We start from the raw sequence: 27,149 nt of genomic DNA, 5'->3' as shown, positions 1-27,149 counted from the left end.
TCAATACTGGTAAATGTTATTCACTTACAAAGAATGGATAGTGTTTTACAAGTACACAGACTGTATGCTTAGAAATACAAATTGGTAACAAGACCTTTACATATACTACTTAATTTTCGCTTGTCTTTAACAAACAGTATTGTAAGATACAGCATCACGTACCAAATGTCTGTTATTAAATCTGCAGATTTAAAGGCATACATTTTGATCATAGACAGTATACCTATTTCAATCTAATTTCCACTGAGAACATTTTGACAAACATCTGTGTAGACAGTGTAACTACTCAAATTTAAATTACTGTAACTATTATAGATAATCATAGTGATAAGACTGTATGTGAGGAGGAAAAAAACAAGCAAACAAAAAACAACCACTGAAACTTAAAATTTACATTTGTTGAGGCAGTGAAGTCCACATACACGGTTCACTGTCATGCATCAACAACTCGTAAGATTGGATCTATCTCCAGCTGATCTCTGACTGTGGAGAAGAAAATTCACTTCAGTTTCCTTTAATTAAGAGTGCATCCATTGACAGAATTATTTTGCTTAACTTTCTAAAAAATTGTAAACTAACAAAAAAGTTGGGTGTGTTGCCTGATTCAGAGCATAAAAGTTTCATTACTGAAACAGTTCACCAATTCTAATCATTCCTAAAAATCCACCAGCCAAGTTTATAGTCAACAACTAATGCAAGTCTATTATCTCTAGGCAGAACAAAGTTTGCAATTTCCCCAATAGATTGTACATCTAGTGAGAGACCCCATGCTCTCTCAACCTTCTGGTGACCATCCGCAGATTAAACTGAGATGTGAATATATCTTCTCAATTACCTCCTGCTGGCATCAGAGCTGGGGTCATGCTACATGGTTCACTAATGAGAAAAATCTAATTCTTTAAGCTAACCAAAGGAATGAAAAATACAGAATAGGGCCTTGTTTTCTGCTAGCAGATGTAAAGGGCTGAGGGAGATGATGTGGGTAGAATTACAGGAATAAAATAAATGCTCTGAAATCTGTGGGGTTTTTGTTTGTTTTAGCATTATAAAAGCTTCCATGCTCCTCCAAGACAAAAGTAGTATCTGCAGATAAGTTCAAGGAGAATGCAAAAACAATTTACTTTATGAGAAAGCTAGTAAAAGCTAGAAAATGAAAGCTAGAAATCCACTTTGTGACTAGCTTGTTCAGACTTCCTTTCTCATAACAGGTAATTAATTTAATCAACAACCTGGCACTTCAACGATTTGCTAAGACTAAGAAGGCATCAAAACCTGATAAACTGCTAGGGTTAGAGTGCCCTGCCATCCTCCTTCATTTACACTTTAAGGTTTCTGAGAGAGTAATAATGTTGGCATGGTGCCTACTACAATATAGCTGTGAAATGCAGTTGCAGCTCCCAGCACTGGTTCTGCACACACAGAAAATTAGGTAATTCTTAGAAAGAGTCTGAAAAAAAAAAATTAGATTCAAGTTTCAAATTCCAAATCCTTTATCAGTGCTTGGACATCCTAACCATCTCATGCCATACTGTAACCTATTTTGGCCAGGTTATCATCTAAGCATGAAAGTAAGCACTGTAACACCAACACAAACATTCATTCAATATTGCAACTACTCAGTGGTATTCAACATATGAAATTATTACTGCTAATTAAGTACCTCATTTAAGATGATTAATATCAAGCTATCATTTAAAGATTCAAAGCATTCGGGGAAAAAAGATTCTATTTAAATATAAAATTAAAATGTACATAGTGCAATGAATGCAGTTCACCAGATGTAAGTACATGACTGAAACTAGAACAGTCAATTATTTAATGATTTCCTTAAGGGGCTTTACTGGAGTAAGAATATGACAAAAATTATATGCAGGTAAGAACACTGTAAAATTCCATAGGAAGATTGCAAGTAACAGAAAATGTGTACATGTGTGCAATGCTCACAAACATTAACTACATTTAATGAGATATACTTTGGTTTGCGGTACTATAAAGTAACTTGAATGTTGTACTTAAAAAACATCCACAACTCATTTTTTTTTCCCTCCAATCCGTGTTAGATCTAAACAGGAAGCAGCATTATTCACAAAGATGAAATTGCAAAGCCCAATTACTTTATGTAAAATGAATAATAAAAGACAGAAGCTACAGGAAAAAACAAAATTGTTCCTGATGTTAATCTGATGTGGCACTTGTTCACTTAAAGGAACAAAGATGAAGCAGTCACGACATTGCTAGCCTGATACAAAAATGACTCTTCCATGTTGAAAAGCTCAGCTTTTCACCTCCTTTGTTTTAAAAGCTGAGGAGTGACTATAACATTTGTTCTACTATGATGATTAATGCTTGGATGAAACCTCCCCCCTCTGACCTCTTAAACAAAAAGTTCATCTGCAGTAAGAAGAAACACGGCTATAGATAAAAGATTCATGTTCAAGTGAACATAATTCTAAAAATAATTTTTCTCCATGATTTAGTAGAAATCAGTGACAATTAAGTTAAACGGTACAGTCATTTCCTCTCAGAAAATAACAGTTATTTTGTATTAAGGATTAAAAATATAAGCACAGTCCAGCCTTCAAAACAATTGTCCCATGAAAGTACAACCCATTTTATTGACGCAATGGGCATATTGTTTCCTTAAATATGAAAGCTGCTGTTGACTTGGCCATTTTCTCTCTTCTTTCAAAGCCGTACAATAGGACAAGTAAACAAATGAGGACAATGAGCAGAAATATTCATCAAGATCTGGAAGTCTGCAGAAGCAGGTTAAGAGTCCACATGTGCGAAAGTTGGTGTTAAAGTACATTAGGGAAAAATACTCAAAAACAGATTTTAAGCCTCTTATTATTTCTTATAATTAAGACTGGTATCATTGGCATCCTGGGAAAACATTTACCACTAATCTAGTGAACATGGTTATAAAAGCAATGTCTTATATTCTAAATAGGTCTCTTCAATTGTACTACATTTGGCAGTGTGCCAGCACGGCTTGTTTTGAAAAATCAAGTGCCTCATTGGAGAACTGTATTGATGAACACTGAAACAGAACCAAGCAGTGCGAGCAGTAAAACTATGCTCTTAGTACAGATACAAAACCTGATGAAATAGCGAGTGACTTCATCGGACTTTGGAACAGAACCAAGACACATGAACATAGAGTGATTTCCTGATGCTATCAACAATAACCCATAACCATTTGTCTTGATATTACTCAATTAATCATTCCTTTGTTTTGACTACAAAAGCAAAAGACATAATACATTATTTTATTTAAAACTAAAATGTAAAACTGGAATGGACAAAAAAATGCAACTATGGTGAAATGATAAACTTGGCTATCATTACCTACTTGATCACATGATAAATTGCTGCATTGCACACCACGTTTATATTCTTACACACCCACAGTAATACTACTTATTCCTTGGCCAATCCCACTGAGAAAAAGTAAAATAAGTACAGTTCTATACTTTCTAATGAGTAAAAGAATAAACAAACAATGTAAACACAAACTTCTTTCACATTATCTAGTTGGAAGCCTGACTTTTGTCATAACATTGATCCTCCACACGATTTTTCTTAAATGACATGTTTTGTAAGTGAATGAGGCAATTGCTATGTCCCTGTTAATTCACTTGAAATGCCTCCCACCCTCCCCAGCCCCCACCTCATCCCTGATCCTTCCAGCACCTTCCAAAACATTCTATTTTTGAAAGAGTCTGAAAACTGTTCAAGGCAGCCAGACTTTATGAATGTGTTGGTGATGTGCCAGACAAATGAAAAAATGAAAAGCAAAAGCATATAGACAAGAGATGTTTATTGAAAAAGAAAATAAAATTAAAAGACAAAAATGGGTAGGAAGCACAGCACACAGAACTAAGAATTAAAAAAACATCTTACATTCTGCCTTAATGGCAGCACAGTTAATAGGAACAAAGGGACGTCTTGCTGCCTGCCGCAGCCGAAGGGTATTTTTGCAGACCTGACGGGCAAGTTTTGTCCAGCACGTTGTGTGAAGAAAGAAAGCTTGGCGTGTTTTCACTGCTGACTTTGGACTTCCAGTGTTACGAACTGGAGTTCCCTGTGTGGCCTGCCGGGACATATGAGTTCTAACATGGGATTCCTACAGAAATGAAACAAAAATAAATCGTAACACAAACTTGAATTCCACAATCTGAACCTTCCCTACTAGTGACAGGTGATATCCAAAATAATTATATTTAACAAAAGAATTATCTAGTTTTACTAGATCTTGTGATATCGAGTTGAAAGAACAAGCAGCTTTTTTCCACAAAACAAATGAAGAAAACGAACAAAAGATATTTTCCTCATAATTAATTGAAAAAAATATACATCCAAAAGTTGAATAAATTCACAAGGTTAATAAAATAATATGTGTAAGTGCTATTCAAAAAACTGGGGCTTATATATGAAGCTATACAACACACTTGAAAGCTCAGCTGTGAATTGACACACATTATGCTATTACAGATGAAATTAATGTTTTATAGTTAATATATCAATTGCTTGACAAGATATCATTTCTCCACCAAAAATGCATGAAGTGGACATTTGTCCACCTTTCTAAGACTTGGTCAGATAAAGACATGCCTGGACTAGCACAATGTTCAGCTGTACTTAAGAAAGGAAAAGGATTAATAAGGTAAGTTTTGTAACATCATGGTTGAACACGTATATAAAATGCATGCCACTAAGTATTCAAATCACAATAGTGATGTGAAGGCATCACACTTCACTTTAAGAAGGCTTATCTACACAATCCTACCTCCGCAGGTTGGCTGGAAGAGAGTTTATCTTCATCTGTTTGTGTGGGCATTTTCAGGCCACCATATTTCTTCCAATAAATCCAGCAAGATGCACACAATCTACATTGCATATTAGGAGGACCCCAAGAGTACCACTGGTGAGATTGTGAAGCTAAGGATGAGAAAACACCACAACTAAATTGCATACTACATTCAGAACAGTATATCCAAATTCTCTAACAGATGGCATTCCCTAAAAGCACTATTGAGAGAAATATTTAATACATTTGATATGGAGGAAATAGCAACTTATTTAAAAGCACCCCAAAAGTCAATTCCAAAATGAGAACAGTGAAGTATTTCTGAGTTTACTTTCAAACTCAGGACTCTCTATCAGCAGAAAGAGATTTCTTCCAGGGGTCTTCAAAAACAAAAGAAAATCAACCCAAACAATAAACCCCTTCACTCTCTCTGTCCAGGATTTCTCAGCATAACGTGGAAAACTGGCTTATTAGGGTGCTTGCTACCTAAGAAATTGTTTAAGATCAGTGTTCCTAACCCGTGACCTCCAAGTTACACAAAGCTTGTAAGTCAAGATCCTTGTAAGAAAAGGGTAAGCACATCTACTAAATTTTAAGATGCATGCCTACCTTTACCATGTGCATGTAGAGTCTCATTCAGAAACATTAATTTAGTCTTTTATTCTTGTAATCAAAATTTGACCAGAAAACTACTCTTTAAAAATATAACTTGAGAAACAACAGATGTATGTAACAGGAACTTTTTACATAAAAAATATCATTTCAGTTTAATTGCTGTTTAAGACATGGGGAGCCATCACAATAAGTAAAGAAATTCTACGTGCTAGGCTTTTTGAGTCTGTACCAGTTTGCAGTTTTATTATATCTTCTCTCATGCAATCTATATTAGAAGCTATTTCAAGAAGGGACAATCCCAAATGCACAAAACACCAGAGAATTAAAAAAAACCAGCAAAACTACTCAACCCTGCTATGTCCAACAACAACAGCAGATTAAAAACAAACAAACAAACAAAAAACCAAGCAAAATCTCCAACAAAAAGACTTAAAAAGAAATTTAAAGGACACACAGAAGTAAATTTAGATTTAGAAGCCCGAGGGTAAAGAAATAACATATAATTTCCATTACATCATTCAATAATAGATTGTACCATACTTACTAAATTGCTGAAGAAAAAATTAGTGGATTTGAGTGTTAACATTTAATCAATTTACTGGAGGCAGTTCTAATCTGAACTTATTTCTGCCACACAGTTGATCAAAAATTATCCTTTATTTACAGTATGCAAAGAGAAGTACATAGATTTTGTTTAATGTATATTAAGATTAGCCAAAACTCCTGAATTATTCAAAAATTAAACAAAAAATTGTACTTACTATAGCAACTTTCACAAGCCCGCCCTATTAGTGAGGCCTGTGCCTGGTAAGAGGCTCCCATTGCTCCATTGACTGTAGCAGGTTTCCCATTGTTGCTGGATATTTGATTGGGATTTGGTTTATTGCTTAAAAAAATAAAAAGTCATTTTTCAGAAGTTATTTTCTAACCTGCTAATAAAAACGAAAACAATTTAATTCTGGAATTCTGTCTGGTGACAACATTTGTAAAAATTATCACAAGACTAATTTTTATGTTTCTCCAGTATTTTCAACAGAGTTGTTACATAAAGAGCTGCTTCAGTGCTCAAATTTACAGATCTTTGTAGCATGGTCAAACCCGCTTAGCAAGCTACTAAAGACAAAGCAAGCCCAAGCGTCAAGCATTGAAAGAAGTCTGACACAGCACAGTCCCCCTATGCAGGGCTTTATAAGATGAGGTTGGTCTTTCTGTAAAATATGTAACATGTGAAAGTAGTAACATTGCCTGTAATTCCACAAGGCTGTTCAGAGTAGAGGACAGTTCACTGCTGTGTATCTAAAGGAGAAGTATGTAAGTTCCTACTAATTGCAATATGCTACAATCCTACAACTCTGGCAAAGATCACCCATCTATCAGGTTCTGCCTGGGTTGTGTCCTAAATCACTCTCATTCGGAGAGGGCTGAAGAACTGCTCTTGGATTTGATTGTGTGTGTGTGTGTGTGTGTGCGCGTGCACGTGTGCGTATGATATTTTATTAGTATGATGATTATTTTACTTGCTAATGGTTCAGTGAAGTGGGACATTATTCTCCCCAAATAAACTCACCAGTATAGTCCTCACTAGGTTAAGTATAGTATTTCTAAAGATCCAGCTTGTTGAGGTAGCTAAGTCTCTTTTTACGTTACTATCTCATGCTTAGTTACCTTCCAGAACAACCATGAATTGAAAGGGACTCTCTGCCTACGGAGGACAGAATCTTGCTTTTACAGGAAGTACCTTATGACAAGATCAAAAAGGTGTTCAGCTCTAAGAACCAATACCACTCAGATTTCAAATACAATAAATTTGTCTTGAAATAGAGCGTTAGAACTCTGTTTGCTTACATGTGCCTCAGATTGCAGTTATCAAAGACTCAAGAATTCCTATTCTAACAATCGACTATGGATTCTGTCTTGACGTAGAGGCGAAAGACAGTAGTAAAACAAATGAAGGCAAGTATCTGTATTTCAACAATAGGTTATGTCAAACAATACAGCTAGTCCCTAACAATTTTCCTAAATCAGCTACTTCCCTGACAGCTCTAGGGAACATTCATACAAGACTTTTCAGCATAACTACCTAGTCTACGATGCCAAGAAATATCCATATTGCAAAATTAACGAATGTTAATTTTTTTCAAAGATGTCATTTACTAGAGACTTGAGCTGTATAACTCACAGCGCTTTCTCAAAAATGAAATTAAAAGACTGAATTCAACAGTCCTCTGTTTGTATTAAATCCATTTAAGAGAAAAAAATCTGTACAAAATATGCAAATTAAGATCTACTGTATCCAATTTATACATGTAGTCAGAAAAGCAACAATGGATTTTCAAAGTATTTCATCTGGTATTCTAGTCTTCTGTTATAAAAACAATGGTATTAATGGGCAAATTCACACACAAACTCAATATATCCACAAAAACCTTTAAAGAATGTCATCTGTAATCCCCTCTTTTATCATAATCTCAAGGAAATTATAAATATGAAATAGAGATTATATCTTGGTTCTATAAGACACACATTAACAAAAGCAAATGTGGAATCAAGTTTAAATCTAAAGAACCAAAATACAAATCTCTCCAAGGAAACCAGACTTCATTAACAAGAACTGATCAAAGGCAAAAGATCTGGGGCTCTGTGCTACCTTTAATTCATAGCCAGAAGATCTCGTCTCCAGCTCAAGAACAGATGATATCAAGAAGATAAAACTAACCAAAGTGAGTATCTGATTTTATGTAACTTCATTAACAACAGTTTCTATTTTGAAATTCTGCATTAACAGAAATATTAAAAGTTGAGCTACAGAGATTCTGAAGCAACTACTCCAGAAAAACTGCTTTTAAATGACAAGATCCTTATTGCACGTGAGCAGTTCACGTAGCACTTTATCAACTTTTGCAAAAGTTCTCACCTTTCCAGAACAGAAAGTTTGGTGGTCAAAGCCAATGAAATAAGGACAAAGAATTTATAGCATTTTCTGCTTACACATGCAGAAGTATACATACTGCTTGTATAGAAATGCTAAAAGTACTGGGACAATGATGAAAGAAATATCATGTGTGCTGATACACATTTTTATCTTTAAGTTATTCAAAAAAAAACTTTATTGTTATACTCACTAGGTGGGGATGTATACTTGTTTCAATTTACTTTCTGCTTCAGCTGCTTTCAGACGTTTCTAGATGAAAAATTAACACATTAAAATACTTCATTATCGTCAAGTATACAAACTCATAAAACTGCACATAATCCACCCTTAAATTATTTGCATTTTATTTTGCAATTCTACAAAAGACTCCAAAACAAGAGTAGAAATCTAGAAGATGAAAATCATTAAAAAGTAGAGCTGTCTATTTTTATTATTGGTTTGAAAATAACAGCACACTGTCCTTCCCAGGAAAACTCACAATCCTCAGCACATAACAACAGATCTGTAAAAACAACAACTACAGTGTATATAAATTACACCTACAGAAATATGTATGACATGGTAGCTAACTCTCATCACAGAATACATAGAAAATGAGTGAGTGAAACTGAACATGATGAGTGCTTCATCAGTCAAGTAACTCAATACTTCTTTTGCGCCCTATCAGCTTGAGGCTGGTATTTTATAGACGGTATAAGGAAGCAGAACAGGAAAGTCCATCAAGCACCTGCTTTCACTAAGTATCATTAAAATTCTGTCAAGAACACAGCAGTAGCAGAAAAGCTATACCGCTACAGAGATACTCTGAATTTTCTAAGCTATGACTTCCTTTCAACAAACTCAATGCATTTTGCATCCAAGGCAGCATTACCACCTTAACTCCAAGTGGTACTGCTAATTTACTTAAGTTAGCGTTTCTTGGCATAATAGGAATGACCTTTTACACAAGAAGGTTATCCATGACATATTGCCAGAACAGTTATGAAAGTATTTATAGAGAAGACAATTTTCTCTTTAATGTTTCAACCTCGCAGCAATGGCATAAAATCCTTGAAAGTTAACAGAAGACACTTCAGTGTGGTTGCAAATCATGAGTTACACATCACTGTCTCTTAGGTAAAATCTGGAGTCCCTTCATTTCAGTAAGGGTTTTGCCACTTTTTACATCCTTTATCTTCATCACGTCAGGCAGTAACCATTCTGCAGGTGCCTGAGAACAGTGGGAGACTTGAGATAATACAAAGAACAAGTTTTCTCAGCAATGGCACAAGAAATACAATGTTCAGTTGCCTACTGGATATCTGAAATATTTGTCTCTAAATAAAATATCAAGGAAAAATATTATTTTCCTGATCTTGTATTCAGGACATTACACCCGTTCACTCAAAAAATAAAAATGGCTTTGAAAAAAGGTCATTTTTATTATAGACGAAAAAAAGTCTCTGATGTCTTGCAATAATACGTCAACGCTATCTCCCTGCCTCCCAAGATTCTCCCTTCCTTTTGCAGGTGTTCAAATATCAGTCCATTTCTCCTACAGCAGTCAATTCTCTCCTCTGCTGAACTCCTATTTTTTTATATCCAATCTTTACAAGGTTTATAATCTGGAAATATACTTCTCACCTTGAGAAAACTCTGCTCTGTGAGTCTTTTACACGAATCATGAAGCGAGTTCGAGGTTTTATCAGCTTTTTGGCTGAGTAGCCTGAGTAAGCTTCCTCATGTAAACCACCACTCTTCCATTTCACAAAGTTGCCATCCATGCCATAACTCTCATTTGCAAAAACTGCATCTTCAAGGAGCAATCTATTACTATAGTGAGACTTCTAAGCAGTCCATGCCACCATGAATTAATTCATAATCAATATTAGAGTGCTTTTCATTTTCTTCCAAGATGGGTTTATTTCAACAATTTTTTCCCCTTCACATATGTCACCTTGTGTTTGGAGCTACAGAAGTGACTTCCACTGCACATTTGGTGCAGTTACATTTTCACCAGCACCAATCAGCCTTACCAATCAGCAACACTGAATTACCTTCCACAGGCCCACAGCAAAAATACAAATATGCTATGGTCTACATGTGTAAATCAGTTTTTACAAGACCAAGAAGAAAAAACAGCAGCACAACTAAATTTTAGCTTACTTTTAATACTAGAATGGTGGTTGTAAGGAATGCAATTTTAACAACTCATTTCCTTCTTTATTTACTAAAGTGAATCATATATTGTCTTCTACAAAGTAATTCCACAATGTTATTTCAGTATAAACTATATTTTCATGCACTAAAACGATGATTAACATTGTTCCCTACAAGTAATAGAAAATATCACAGCTTTAAAGCTGGTCAGTCAGTGTGAATTCAAGTACTGTGAGAGAAGAAAGGGTGCAGAAACAAAATAATCAGCAAATAGTCGCAATTTTAGAGGAACTTTCTGCATACTGAAATGTAGAGGGCAAAAGCTAGGAAACTAGGAAAAGATTCCAAAATCATGATAAATGACACGTAGGAAACAGAAATTTGAGAAGGGAAAGTCTAAAACTTGAAGCGGGAAGCATTAAGATAACAAGTACTAGTTTGTAAGGGTAATAAGGATAATGAAACACTGGAATAACGAATCAGATCTTTAAGAGGAAAACAATGTGGAAACATTTCAATGAGTGGAATGGGTCAGCTGGCTTTCTTCCGACACTATATAATGCTGTGGTCACCAAGAATGATTACTGAAGGCCGGAATTAGTTTGGCTAGACAGGTTCAGCAAAGATAGAAGACTTCACTATAAATATTTCCCTTCACCTTTACTTGAAGGGAACATGCTCTAAAGGTGACAGCAGTATCTCCATCACCATTAAATCACCACCGTTAGCTAGAAAATAAGAGTGACATTTAGTGGCTATTATGACAACGAAATATTTATTATGAGTGACACAACACAGCCAATTCATGCAAAGAAATAAACAATTAAAGGGCAAATTTTCATATTAAACTGCATTGATCTATAACTCAAAGTCTGCATTTTATGTATGTATAAGATTCAAGAATGTACATCAATATTTTCCTATTCCTCAAAGCTATTCTACTCCTCAAGGACCATATTTAGAGAAGAACAACTCCAAAATTGCCACTTTCTTAGTGAACGTATTTTCTTCCTGAAATGCATTCAATCATTACAGCTTGTTCTAGTGGGGGGGGGGGGGGGGAATTGAAAAACAAAACCCACAGTACCCTACAGATACCATTTTTTTTTTCTGAACTATATTATTTCTATCATTCCAGACCAACCAAAACAATGTCAGGATGAAGTTCTGATTGCTGATCAGGATTGCAGATATGTTTGGTAGCGTACAAATGAGATAACTGTTTTTCACTGTTTTTGTTATTGATAATCATGCATGACTTTGAAAAGATCTTGTTTAAAACATTAAATCCTGTGGTGTAGTGCCATGTTTTGAGTTAGGATGTTACACCTTTATAACAAAAGCTCAATGTATCACATCTCAACTGTTGTAGCAGCAGAATAATAATGAAGCCCTACAGCACTTTAGAAAAGGAGTCTTAAGAGTCTTTTGCCAACCAATTCAGAGCAAATATTTCAGAAGAATTTCACAGGAAACATGATCAGCTCTGAGCAATCCAGAAATGCTAACAAAACTAAGTTTTCAGTTCAATTTATCCTTGCTCCAAGCCTCACAGTCTCAATAAAACCTTTTTTATCTGATTCTTCAAGATCCTCCAATGACCATTCCTCAAGAGCTGACAAACAGCACAGCAAAATTCTGCTGGCAATGCCTTTTTAAGATAAATGGAGTAAGGCAAAAAATGTGCTAAAAAGTGAAGCAGAGACAAATTGAAAAAAAATATGCTCGAATACAGTGCAAGTCATTTTCTTTTTGTATTATCAATAGAACTAAAAGATCTTAGTGATAATTCAAAATTCAATTATATGGCTAAAAAAAACCCCACCCTTTTCCCTTACTTTTCATACCCCAAACCAAACAAACAAACAAAAAACCAACCCAAAACACACACACAGAAAAAAAAAAACTCAACCAAAACCACAGAACAAGCTGCAGTAATCATCCTCTGACACACTGCAAGAAAAATCTGGAACAACTGCAGACATCCATTTAACAATACAGCTGTCATCATTCATTAGAGCGTAAAATTTATTTTCAACATTCTGTACTTAATGTTTCTACTAATTATACAACAAGTGAATGAGCTACAAACTAAAATGTTAAATTGTGAATTACAATGGAGTATTTTAAAATATTTTGAGTATCTAAATCAAGAAATAAATAGGTAAATAGTACAATATGTAAAATGTAGTAACACTCAAGTTCTGCCTAAATCTGTTTCAAATATCCCAGCAAAGGTACCCATTATAATATTATCATTTTTCTCTTCCAGGAGGACTCAAACATTCATTCAGAAGGATGAACATAATCTTTGTGTGCAGAATTTTCTCAACTTTGTTTTTCCATCCTGGTCATGCCAAAGTAATATTTTAGCATGAAGTATCAACAAAATGTTCAAAACATTAAGAGCCACATTTAATACAATCTATGTTTCCTTACCCTTTGATTCCTTACACAGTTTCGTAGCCTAGAGCATTTGCTCTGTAGCCTATTTCTTTCCTCCACACCATAGAAAGATGCAGAACTCATACTGCTCCAAATAAGCATACAATCCAAATGGCTTAAAAAGTTCTTCACAGCTATGTAGTGTACAGTAGGTATTCTAGGATTTGGCAATACATCCTGTGAACAGCACAAAACCACTAGTCTGCATCCTAAAATATTACCATACGCCTCCTGCCACGTGTCTTTTTAAGAACACAAATGATTTTTTATTCTTTAGCAAGCTGAGATTTCTTTATTTTTTTTAAAGAATGTGTCAGAATTATTCATGCTGAAATAACCATTAAATTACCTGCTGCACATATCTGTCAGTAGTTTTCCACATGTAGTAATATTCAATGATACTAGTCAGCGACTTCCAAGGGAGCTGAAAAACATGTTACAAACTGAAGTTCCAAGAAATTGCAGTGTTCACATTTTACTCAACACATTAAAATCATGTACAGTTTATGTAGAAATTAAAATGTATGTGTTAAATATCTACCTTAAAAATCCATATGCATATAAATGCATGTACTACTAATAATAACAATCTTCCTTTATAATTAACAAAGACGCAGAATTGCATTGATATTAAACTAAATAAATGACATACGGATTTAGATGTGTAAGTCCGACAGTCAAACTAAATGATCGAAGCAGGTGCATCAGGAAATGTGAAGTAATACCTCTGTTATGAAGTGCATCAGATTAAGAATAACATCAGGACTAAAATAAATCACCTTGTGTTGAGACTGTGTTCAAGTCTCATAATAGTTTTACTCTAAATAAGAAAAAAATACACTGGCTGTATTACTTAATTCACGGGTTTTTCAAGTCCCATAACAGCTCAGCTGCTCTTATAATACTGCTGGTTCTGCATCAACCTCTGCGTACTCAACCATTAAGTACCTCAAACAAAAGGATGCAAGGGACAAATTGCAATAAGAACAATACTGAGAGTACTTTGCAAAAATTTCTAAGCAAGATTGGAGTAGTTGAATATTATTATTATTACCTCCTTAATTTTGGGCGCACAGATTTATCAGTAAAGTAAAAATCTATGAGCCTAAAATCACAGAATCTTAGACTATGTTTATGGGAAAAAATTAAGCACAGAGCAGCTATTTGTAATTAATACTGAATTATCTACTTCACAGAAATACACATTCAATTCCATCAATTCTCTATTACTTAAATTAGCAATTCCCATACAGATTTCATGTAATTTTTACTTATAACTTGGAAACACATTAGTATTTTGTACATAGTATTTCATGGAGGCATTCATGAACGCTAATAATAATCCTGCTGTGAAAACTTATCTTTGCAATCTTACTGACTCCACTTTGGCAGCTTTCTCCATGTCCTAAGACAAAACAATAGGCTCCTGAACCTATAGTGAGTTCCTAAAAGCAGCAGAAGAAAAACTGCATCAAACTGCCTCTGCCAGCATGCAGGAGCTTACAGCCAGTTTTTCACTCTGTTTGCTTGCAGACACTCGGATGAACTGAATTCAGCTCCCATTTCCACTTTCAGGAGCTGGGATTTGTGTTCAGACTCAGTTGCATCTTCTTTTTCAAACAGTATACCACAGTGTATAAATCCCTGGTCCAAACAATAGCAAGGTTGTCTATTTGCATTTAACAAATAAGTGGCAGTACACCAAATACATAAATTGATGCTGCAATGAAACAGTAACACAATTCAGTTTACTGAAGTTCTTTTACTTTCTCAGGTAAAGGATGCCTTAAGAGAAATTTCCCAAGAAAAGGCCAGTGAGTAGCACACACCTTTGGTGTGAGTTGACAGATGAGCTGCTTCTCAGCATGTCCACATACTTCCTGACATCCAGGTGAAACCCCAACTATCTGTTGTTGCCATCTAGCCCATTTTAACTTCTCAACAGCTATTTTCTTTCCTCAACATTTATCCTACTAACGCATTCATGCCACAGAATATGTTTACCATTTCTCTAAACTCCCATCTGCTACAACTATGACTGTGACATGAGTATGTTTGTTCACTCAATAGGCAACTGCAATTAATGAAAGATAATTAAGGTGGTTGAACTGGATAACCATAATCCTTTTTACACTGAGTCACACATCCCAGAAAACCTGTTTGACACACAGTACGAATTGCCTTTATTCTGTTTACTTGCACACCAAAATGATAAAACACTGTAGGGGCACAAGAATTTTCCTTAAGTTGCTCCCAACTGCCACAGAAACCAAAAGCAGATACAGAATAATGTACTGCCATTATCAAATTATAATAAAAACAAATTGAAAAACATACAAATGACCATCTTACGGACATTTTTGTAGGACAAAAGAGTTGTTAGCAGTATAAAAACAGGAAGAGGTAGTTTTCAATTCCTGAGTTTTCTATGGGGTAAAAATGGACCACTCAAATCAGATCAGCGTGAAAAACATAGGACTAAGTTATTTTAAAATGAAGGTGTTAACGTTAAAGCGTATTTCCATGATTTTCCGATACTGAGTCTGATTCTCAAGGCATTTCCTTTGTTCTTTGAGATATGAATGTCATATATTTGTGAAAAATTATGATCACGAAAAACTAAGAATTAACATGCTGTTTAGGAAAATATTTATGTTTGGAGAACATAAAATATTCACTCTTATTTTACTATCATGGGCTGTGAAGTAATTCAAGTAAATTTAGTAAATCGAATTAAGATAAAAATTTTAGGTTGATTAGGATTCACATAGCTCCTTAAAGTCAGCAGAACCTCAGCAAATGAGCTCCTTTAGCAGCTGATGAGTCAACAGCAGATGAAAATGATTGATCAAAGACTAGACTGTAATTTGATAACAAATGAGCTTCTCCTGTCTATTAAAAAAGGTAAACTCCTTTACACCATTTAATTTATAATAATTATTTTGCTTCCTAATATTTAATGTTTATTGCACAGTGTTTGAGCTGCAAGTTTAATGTCAAACAGTGCTGGTTCTTACTAATTGCTGTAAAGTAAATGAGCCTGCCCTTTAGAGAACTGTAATATAAGGGCTGCAATCGCATCTTGCCTTGGAAACCTGGGCCGATTCAGAAGATGACTCTCCTGGCATGTAATGACTCAGAGGAGTACGGCATAAACCTCTTCTTCACAGCATTGCTGCCAACTCCATGACAGCCTTGCCTGCACAGTGGCACCACAGTGCTGACTGCTTAGGTTCAAGTTCTCAGACAACATAGCATTAGATACAAAATGGGTGCTGAAACAAGTTAGCACATAGACTACCAGTGTATTAATTTCTTTGTCTGGGCTTTTCCCACATATATAAGACTAAATTACAAGGTATGATAATTGGTAATCGATAAATGTATTCTAATGAAAAACTAACTGTGGAGCACTAGAAATTTACAGCTATCTCAGTGTGCCGAAACTTTTCATATTATCCATAATCTAAATCTTGAAGATCTATTTTAGATGATTACTTAAAACTAAAGGCTTGTTTTTAACACTCTTCAACTTCAGAATATTACATAGCAAGCAAAAATATGTAACTTTTACTTTGGAGAAATTAAGGTATCTCACAAGATTACATGATTAATGGAGAGCTTCCAAATTACATAAAATTTATCTCAAGATTGTGTGCACTGTTACCAATACTGTATGAAGTAATATGTAAAACAGATTTTCTTCTAATGATACTTTAAAAAGGGCATGCCATTTTTCCAAACGTTAAAAGAAAAGTGACGAAGGATAACATTCCCGTTTTAACTAAAGGACTGTAGTTGATTACTAACCCATATTCACTTCTGCTGTACTCTGATTCATCATTGATGTGCCCTCTTTAGGCTATGTAACCCTATCTTTAGACCTCTTACATTTTGGGAGAAAGGCAAGGGAAAAGCATCTGTGCTTTGGGAAGGAATATTGGATGAAAGACGGAGTGTTTCAGGAAATATGTACCTGAGATAAAATTCAGGAAGATTTTAAGCTATTTAAAATAGTTTCTAAACTCACTAAAGTAGCTATATTTGAACACTAAGACAAAAAAGCTATTTCTGCAACATATTATTGTGCTGTGTCAATTTATGTGCATCAACAGAATTTAGCTACATGTAATAACATACTAAAATTATATAGAAGTTTCTTTTCAATAAATAACAGAGAAAAGACTTAGATTTACTTGCTCACAAGTTGCATTAGGACTCAACTTGTAAACAGCAAATGAAATACACAGTAGATGCCTTAGACAAATACTATGCATTAAGAGACATTTAAGCAGCACATCCAGTTAGAAGTCATAGCTACTGAATTACTCCACAATTACAGCTGAGGACTCATTTATCTGCAAGATAAATAACAACTAAATGTAGTTTACATTGATTTAGGTTCTAGAAATCTATAGTACTCCTTTCCACTCACATTTTCTCAAATTTAAGAGAGCTCTTTTGTCCACAATGCAATTTTCAACTTCACATGATAAACAGTGAATTTTCTCACTTAGAAAGCTAAGAATTAAGCATGCATATATAATACACTTGTTAAAATGTCAGCTCTTCAGAAAAACAATGGCCTTCCCACTTTTATTCAATTATTTGTTTCATTCCAGCACTGTGAATGAGAAGGACAGCTTAGTGCCTAGCCTCCTCCAGCGTCCCACATGCTAAATTGAAAGGACTTCTACATTGTACTATACAGTACTGCTTTTCCTTTCCAAAAGTGATTAGTAACATCTACAAAGAAAAATAAAATTTGAATTCTCAGAGTGAAAATGCTGTGAAAATGTTTCATTCAACTACAATCTTAAATTCAACCTTTACAAAATTTTTTTGCTTGTATCCCAACCTTTTCACAGATCGAACAACTTAGTACAACTTTTCCTTGAAAAGGAGATTCTTCAGGAATCACACAAGAAAAAATTGTAAACAAGGTACTAACAATTTCAGCAATGTCAGAATTAACTTCATTTCATTACTCTGTTGTAGAACGCCGCAAATTAAAGCTTTGCTGTCCTGTAGTCTGATGTTTAATTATAAAAAACTCCATTTAGAAGGTATTAGAAAACTTTTTAGAAATGCCAAAATATCTAGTATGTCAAAGTTACTCACTGTAGTGGACTTGAAAGCTATCTGAATATGATTTTCTCTCTGCCAATCATAAAAGAGAACCTCAGAGTTTCCAAAAACACTCAGAGGAGACAAGCATATATCTAATAAATTCCACTCAAAATTGTAAAGAACTTCTGAAAATCTTCTGGAGCTTTTACAGATCTTTGTAAAATCCTTGTAAAATTCTCAAACAAAACACATTTCCATATGATATGCCCTATCTGGCCAGGGGATTATCTTCTGCCAACATATTTCCAAAGAATTGCACCAAACAAGAAATATTTACTTTCATCTGGATAAAATGTACATCTTCATAACATATATTGGCTACACAAATTTCTCCTCCAACTGATCTTTAAAACCTATAGAAAGTAGTTACGCTCACCCATGTCACAGTTACAAAGAAGTACTCTACTTCAGTACTCACAAAGTCTTGTCGAATATCGTTGAAGTCCTTTCCATATTTTTCCAATGCCTCTTCAAATAAACTAGCTTCTGATGCTGACCATTCTTCCATTTCATCTCTACACAAGACAGGTCCTCCAAGTGGCACTAGAACACTGATGGCACTGCTCAAATCATAGTTATGTTTATGCAATGTATCCATTGCATGAAACTAGGAAGGAGAAGGAGAGAGTGAAAAAAAGAGCTTGTTTAATTAGACAGTAGTCCAATTAACACAAATACAGTGTATTATTTTCTATATGCTGTGCAACAAGCATCAACTAATGCTAAATTTAGAATGTATTTTGATATCATAGGATTTCCACTGTGAAATATGAGGAAAATAAGTTGTTTATTACTTAATTTGGGAAAGGAAACATCTTAATAAAATGTTTGCTAAAAATAACATTAATTAATTAGCTCCTGCAAATTACCGCCAAACATTTCTGGAGAATCTTTACTTGGTAGAAATTGGTTTCAAGTAACCCAGTAGAGACAACAGCTTACATTGACTGAGGAGCAATTTTAATTAGGAAAACTTCTAAATAGTAGCTGAAGAGCTCCTCAGACATACACGTGCTAAATATTCTCACTGCTGGAAAAGGAAATAATTTATTGTTTTCATTATTATCTTAGTGAAAAACAAGTAAGATTTTTGCCCCTTGCTAAAACTCTGGAGACAGGTAAATTAGGTTTTTGGTTTACTTCACTTTCCCTTTAAGTGGAAAAAGAAAACAAACACATTATAGTGTTCTTATCTTTACAGGTAATATTGGACACTCACAAATTATGGGGAACATTACAAGTAAGTTGTTACTTCATAAATCCACCTGCAGGGAAAATGAACAACATGCAAGAAGCCTTTCCAACTCAGCATCCTGAAAGCCCCTGTCATCACCATCTTAAACCACTGTGCTGAAGGTGGTGTAAGAGGTATTAAGTACAGTACTGTCTGTGTGTGACTACATGTCACTGAGCTGCCACACGCTGGGCCCACCACAGTAATGAGCTGTAAGTGCAGCATGCAATCTCTCACATAGCCCTAAATTCATCTTACTGAAATTGAAACTGTTCAAGGAAGGAATGGTCTTGAATTATGTGTCAGTATAGCACTTACACTGCAATTCCAGTTGAGCTTCTGCATACAAAACGCAAATAATGGATTCTTCTTATCTTTCGCTATCTCCTATGAGGTGCTAAGTCTTTCTCCAGCTCTCCATATACCTCTTTGAAAACTACTGGGGACAAGATTCTCGAACTGTTTAATCTGCCAGAAGTAATGTCACCATTATCCTACAATAAGTCACTATACTTATTGTTCAAGCCACATTCACCAGCCTTGAGAAGAAGTCACTGTTAAAAGAAAGTATTCTAATACGGAAACACTGCAGCCTAATGTTTAAAAGCCAAAATCATCAGATTAGATAATTAAATTACTGATCTATGGCTTATCATGTGGGCAATGAGTAAAACGAGCTTAAAAATTGAACTCTTATGATATATGTGTTAAGAAGATTTAAATCTAAGTTCAAATTGCAGCCCTTGTGGAAAAGCAGTATATCCTGCAAAATTTCCAACCAGCTGCTACATCCAAATTTAACTGTTGATATCAATGTTCTTAAAAAATTACAATAGAATAAATCCTTGCTCTTGCTTTACATTCATTTCTCCATCCAAAATGAACAACTGATTATATAAATGGTTTTTTTTTTCCCTGATATTGATGAAATTGACCAAAAAATCTGTGGTAAGAACCATCTTTACTGAGCTGATCTGCAATAAAGGACTACTGACAAGTTCTCACAGTAACACTATCTGCCTTCTGCAGGTCTGTCAGCTTCCACTTCCAGTAGATTCCCACATTACCATGAGTAAACTGTGCCAGCAAAAGTAAGAACAACCAGAAGACGCTGTCCAAGACACAGTCCTGGAGTTTCTCCTTTCTATCTCTTTTACCCAAAGATACAAGGACTACAAGAATCAACTAACGGGTACACAATACCCAAGGAGCAGGAGGCTGGGAAGAGCTGTCAGTCAATGACTTTCCCAGATAGGGCCTGGAAGAACACAAGAACCACCTACCCTCAGTAAGTTTGCCCAGAGCATACTCTCCAACACAAATGAGAGATCCCATCAGAGGGAAGATATTGTCCACACAGACAGAAGGAACTTCAAGTTCAAACTTAAACAGGCAAAGAAAGAAGCTATCCACGAAGCCCGGAAAGGCAGAACAGAGCCGGGAAAAAAGAAGTAAGAGGGCATATTGCAAACGAGCTCTAACAGTTCCCAAAACAGCTGCAATTTCAGTAATCAGTTAAATAAACTAGACTGAACTGCCTCCAAGATGGCACTCAAACCGGAAACTGAATACGGATATATTAATTCAACAATTTTTGACACGATTATCTTATGTGCCACATATACAGAAGTCTTGTCATTAAAAATTGGTGCAGAGACACCTGTTCACACTTTTTTAACTTTCAAGAGACATCCAAGAATAGATCTACTACTTTATAGTAAAAAGTAGCATGGGTTCATCAGAACATGTACACTGAATCTGTCAATCTCGTCTGCTTTAAGGGCACTCATCCTTAGTGTACATACCTTGCAACATTCAGGACTTTGAAACAGGAGACCTTCTGAGTTTCCTTTTCTTCTCAGAGACTGATTTCATTATAAAAGAAAACGCTGTGTCTGGGTGCCCCAGAAACACAACCTTTAGTTGTCTCACCAGAGTGTATTATTGTAAGAAACAAACAACAAAAAAAGTACACTATCATCTAGGAAGATAAACCTGCATAGTTTCGTGTATTTCATCAAGGTTTTCTAAATAACTTGGTAATTTCCTGCCTTATCTCACTACCTTCCCCAGATTTTCAAGATAAAAAAGGCTGAGAGTAGCCTCTCACTGTTAAGCTCACGAGACCCTTCCTAATTGCATACCTACCCTGAATTTACTTATGTTTATAAACTGTGCTATCAGATTGCTTAAAGTCATCTATAACTGAAACAACTAATTAAAAATACTGGAAGCCCACAGACATGGCATACAGAATTTCCATTAATAAAATTTCAGGTGCAAGGGTTATCCAGCACTAAGAAAATCATCGGCTTAATTGTCTTAGTATTAGGCACCTACATTCCTTCCAAACCATAAATGAGATCCACCATAAGTTCTGCAAATGTCTGTACTAACTTTAACTGCTGCTCAAAATAGGCACCTAATTAACATGAGAAAATATGATAGAATAATTATTAAAATGACAAATATGTCTTTTCTTAACTTAGAAGGAAGTACATCACAAAAGAGGGTTTTAAAAAGCTTGTGGGGGTAGGAAAATGGGAGAGAACAGACAGACACAATAATTAAACCTGGGGAGGCTCCTCTAGTGCCTCATTATAAGATATGCCTTTCATTAAGTGTAATGGAATTTAATGGATCATTTGCAATGGAGAAACATTTATATGGCACTCAAACGCTAAATGTATCCTTTTATTAGCAGCGCTGCACATTTACTTTCAAACAGAAAGAAACTTATATAAGGATCAATCTATTCTCTTAATCATTGAATACAGTTAAGAAGGATGTACGTTCTGAGGGATTTATTAAAAATTCTTAATCCAATGCAATCTTAATAAAATGAAAAACATCAGATGGAAGAACTGTTATGATGGAAAAAACGGAAGTATTTAACGTGAACGGAATTACGTCAGCAAGGTCATATCAGCAAGCACGAAACAAAAAGCAGCTTCTCAATACAGGACAAACTCTCTTGAACATTACTGAAAAAATTACCTTTTGCTACTGCCTTTACTACACCACAGTAGTCCAGACTAAATCAGTTTCCTGTTTAATAGCCTTTGAGAGTACATGGTAAAATGTAAGAAATTAAATATTTTTCTCATCATAGTAATGAAAATAATTTACTCAGAATATAAGAAGTGCCCTATTGAATCAGATTAGTCAACCACGTATTGAAGTATTCTGTCTTTGTCAGCAGAACTAGAAAACATCACTTAGAGATTAAGCTCTGGGAATTACAAGTGCTAGATGGTCAGCTTCTCTCTGGCTCTTATTATCAACTTATGGATCCATTGTCTGTAAGTTTTCTAATCTCTTTTTTCCTGCTAACATTGCTTGTTCCTTCAAAATCTTGAGGCACTGAATAGCAGAGGTGCTCTACTGTATAAGGCAATACCTCAATTCAAGATTTTCAAGTGATAGTTTCACTGAGTGTCCTCAAGTTCAGTCAATTATCTGATATGTAATGGACCCTCTTTACTATCATCTCTATACTGTACTGCATAGGTGTCCAACCTTTTGGCTCGCCTGGGCTGCACTGAGTAAAGAGGAATTGTTCTGGGCGACATAAACATAGGTCGCACCAAAAGTAACGCCTCCTATTTATTTTCATGGAAACCACAATAAATGCAGTGAGCAGAGTAACTCTGTTTGATAGAGCAAATTCTCACCTACAAAACACTGTTTTTCAATATAGTCACCATGATTAGTTACGCATTTTTGCCATTGATGAACATGGCCTGCATGCCATGCTTGTCAAAACCTGCACTAGCAGTGGTGAACCACAGTCGCTGTTGCCTCTGCTGAAATGCACCACCCACCACCTCACTGTGTGGGAGATATTTGACCTTTTTTTTTTTGTGAATCTAATGCATCAGTCTGGTTTGATAGCAGTTGTTGCAGTTCTTATTGAGTTCTCAAGCTGTTTGTCAGAGATTTTTGATGAAATTTTACTATTCCTGTCCTTCATCCTTCAAAATAGTTGTTCATAAATGTACATACTGCGAGAAAGCAATGACATGAATAAGGCATGACTGTAAATCAAGGGATGTTTTTCTGTGGTAAGAGAGGTCTTATAAAAGTTTGGTAAAGAGACATGATCAAATTTTTCTTTGAGTTGAACGTCTGATTGCAACTCTATAGATTCCATTTGAAAATTCACAAGTAATTTATTTACATCAACTGAAAACAGAATGACAAATATACAAAACAAATTTTTTTTTTTTCCAGAAATCTTGAAACCTATCCTCAGATTCCTTTATCAGAATGGAAAGCTGGGCTACATGTTTTTTGCAGTTCACAGGACTGTCTGTAGCCAGTGTATAAAAATGCATACAATCATTTGCCATAACGTGAGTTAGCACCGCACTGAGCCCTCTCTGTGTCCTGGTTTCACCCCAAACAGCGTTAATAGCACACTGATGGTTTGGTTGTTGCTGAGTAATGGCTGTGCTCCTGGCACCAGGCTGGGCTGCTCATGGGGAAGAAACTCTGCCTTTACAGCACAGAGTAGGGAGTGGCTACACTGCAAGCTGCACCAGGCCACACATGGTCCACAGGTTGGACATGCCTGCCGTACTGTATCATCTCTCTGTACACAAATATTTAAAATAATGAACTCCTGCTGGTGTCTTTGGAAGCTAGAACCAAACTTATTTCCATGAAACAGTAAGATTTTGTTGTCACATTGCTTTCCTGGCACACTTTAATCTCTGTAGCACATCTTGTCATCTCAGCTACTGTGAATATGCAGAGATAAAACTTAGGTCTGTATTAGTATACTTTTAAACTTCCTCTAAAAGATGCAGGTGCTTATATCATAGTGACTACTTCAACAAACTAAGTAAGCATCCTAAGGATATCCAAAGTAAAATGTTCTTCAAGAAGTTGTTTACAAAGTTATATTGCTTATATTCTAGAAAATCTACAGACACAGAGGTATAATCAGCTTTATTACAATGTATTTTAAATCACACATCAATTCCAGTGGAGGTCTATGCAATGAGTACTATCCACCTTCCTACACAAATCATCACATGTGAAAATATTTAAACAGACCTCAGTAGAAACCAAGTGATTTATGGTACGATTACAATAGCAGCACCAACAGGTTATAGAAAATGCTCAGGATTATCCACCATATACATGGAAAAAAATCCACGCAGGTATCTAAGTGAATTCAAACATCTAGGGGACAAAGACTCTGGAGCAATAAGAAACATACTACTAAAATCACAGATACAGAAAAGCTGCAGGGTTTTTAACAAACCACCTACCAGTGTGATGTCTCGGGAAGCAGCAGCTGCACTCATGTGTAAACTAGGTTGCCTGACAGAGCTACTACAGTCCAGCGCCCGAGCAAACGTGCCAACCGCACTGCAACAGAGAAAGAGTAGACAGTAAATGCATAAAGATTTTAAAGATTTATTCCTTTTTTTACGCCTTGATTATACAATATCCACAAAGGTGTAATTTTAAAATAAAAAGGCACATACTAAAATTCTAAGATTTCAGATCTTTGCTAACAGGGTAATTTTATAAAGGCAAACTATCGAATACTGCAGTAAAAATTCTGACCTTTTCCCTCAAAAGTAACATTCTACATGTAAAAGCAACTTGTTTGAAATAGTCTAGAAATGAAAAATACTCGTTCTTATGTAGCTTATTTACTTATTTAGAAGCCAAAGACTTATTTTGTGTTTTGCAACTGTGACAACTTTTTTAAAATTAGAAAGCCAATCCACTGTATAATACAATTTAAAAAAAGCAGTTCACCACCATATTCCTGTAAGGAAATTATTAACATTTTATTCACTTCAGTAGTGTATTTCTGCTATTTCTATTAGTAAACAGAGCACATTAGTACCTCCAAAGTCATACTTTTCTCACAGCTGTAAAGTATGAATGAACAAGCAGATCCTTCAGCCTAATTAATAAGAGCATACCAGTATTATTGAAATGGGACACATTTTTCTCCAAAATTCTACCTTTTTGTGGCATTCATTTAGGCACAGAGATGGAGAATTAGTGTGATAGCGTGTCTGAACTGCAAACTTTTCTTACAAGCACATCTATAGAATCATATCATAGAATCACAGAATGGCCTAGGTTGAAAAGGACCTCAATGATCATTGAGTTTCAACCCCCCTGCTGAGTACAGGGTTGCCAACCACTAGACCAGGCTGCCCAGAGCCATGTCCAGCCTGGCCTTGAATGCCTCCAGGAACGGGGCATCCACAACCTCCCTGGGCAACCTGTTCCAGGTATCCATCACATAGTAAGTACGCATAGTGATGGGAAAGACCTATAAAATAATTTGACTGGGCTCAGCACATCACAGAAGAAGCGAGGAAGGATGCAATGACATGTGAGAAAGATATATTAATATAACAAACTGCTCCAGTACCCTTAGAGTTGAAAAAAAATTCTTAAGGTGCATTGTGGCAATGTGATATTTGAAAAAAATGATTTGTTCAAGTTATAACACAATGCAAATCTCTCTAAATTGAAAACTCTAATTATAGTATCTAACATTTTTAATATAGTGTAAATCTCTGGACTGAAAGCCTCATTCAGTAATTATACCCCACACAAGTTACAAGTGCAGGATTGTATCAGTGAGGTAAGTCAACCTCAACAGACATCAGCATACACAAACTGGCAGACTACTGCGTACTACAAACCTAATATTCAGTGACAAAATAATAAGCATCAAGAGTTTTACTCACTATGGATTATTAGTTAGTGAAGAAACCAGTAACAACATCTGTTACTGAAATATTATCCTCAATCTCAAAACATTTAAGATTGAACATATTTCAGTACACTGCCAAAAACATTTAAGACACGACTAAGATTAAACAGCAGTGATTCACATACTCCAGACGTTAATTGCTTAAATTTCTAAAGGCTGCGGAGTAAATAAGCAATATTCAAACACTGTTCTATAACCTTTACTTCTTCTCTATCATGATAGCAAATATGTGCCAAATATCTACACACACTTTTTTTTGTCTTTTAATGCTTGGCTATATATAAATTATTATCTGTCCACAGATCAGTCCCAAGAATATACTGTGAACATATATCCTGATAGTCAGTCAACCCCTTTAAACACACTGGCCTTGATAAGGGTTGTAGCTAACAATCTTCGCCGTAATCTTCTCCTTCAGTCTGGAGAAGAGGAGGCTCAGGAGAGACCTCATCGCTCTCTATAACTACCTGAAGGGAGGTTGTAGTGAGCTGGGGGTCAGCCTCTTCTCTCTTGTAACTAGTGACAGGACGAGGGGGAATGGCTTCAAGTTGCGCCAGGGGAGATTTAGGCTGGACATTAGGAAATACTACTTTTCTGAAAGAGTGGTCAGATGTTGGAACAGGCTGCCCAGGGAGGTGGTTGAGTCACCGTCCCTGGAGGTGTTCAAGAAACGTTTAGATATAGCGTTGAGAGACCTGGTTTAGTGGGGTTATGTTGGTGGTAGGTGGATGGTTGAACTAGGTGATCTTGTAGGTCTTTTCCAACCTAGCTAATTTTATGATTCTATGATTCTAACCCTTCTGTTGCTACTGCTCAAACCGGTAATGCAGCATGTGGCACGACTGTATTTCCCTTCTGCTGCTACCTACTAGCTTATCATTTTTGCATAATTAACACTATTTTATTTGACCATGTTTCTAGAACAAAATAGGAGCATGTTATGAAAATCACAAAGAAGTCAGTTTCTACCATATCAAGCTACTTACAAAATTTCTAGGCTGACTTCAGGGTAGAAGCATATATAGATGACGTTGCCCAGTACATAAAAACAAAATTAAGAGACATTATAGAACTAGGTTTATTATAA

At 35.5% G+C, this 27,149-nt stretch overlaps 1 protein-coding gene across 21 annotated transcripts in view; it reads right to left on the bottom strand.

Annotated features, from left to right (window-relative positions):
- The window catches only part of MTA3 (metastasis associated 1 family member 3), a 696,451-nt gene that overhangs the window by 617,285 nt on the left and 52,017 nt on the right, over positions 1–27,149 (bottom strand). For all 21 annotated transcript variants that reach the window (XR_002436305.1, XR_002436306.1, XR_002436307.1 and 18 more), the window contains 7 exons: positions 24,585–24,684; positions 18,490–18,678; positions 13,291–13,365; positions 8,548–8,606; positions 6,187–6,311; positions 4,790–4,941; positions 3,904–4,126 (listed from right to left, as the gene is read on the bottom strand). Coding sequence is in view for 5 of the 21 variants with exons in the window: in XM_021389468.1 (XP_021245143.1) it covers positions 3,904–4,126; positions 4,790–4,941; positions 6,187–6,311; positions 8,548–8,606; positions 13,291–13,365; positions 18,490–18,678; positions 24,585–24,684 (923 nt within the window). In the remaining 16 variants the exon portion in view is untranslated. The remainder of the gene's footprint in view (positions 1–3,903; positions 4,127–4,789; positions 4,942–6,186; positions 6,312–8,547; positions 8,607–13,290; positions 13,366–18,489; positions 18,679–24,584; positions 24,685–27,149) is intronic.

The sequence above is a fragment of the Numida meleagris genome, chromosome 3 (assembly GCF_002078875.1).
Source record: "Numida meleagris isolate 19003 breed g44 Domestic line chromosome 3, NumMel1.0, whole genome shotgun sequence".
NCBI classification, from domain to species: Eukaryota; Metazoa; Chordata; class Aves; order Galliformes; family Numididae; genus Numida; species Numida meleagris.
Note: the sequence above shows the minus strand (reverse complement) of the source record. Positions and strands in the feature narration are given on the sequence as shown.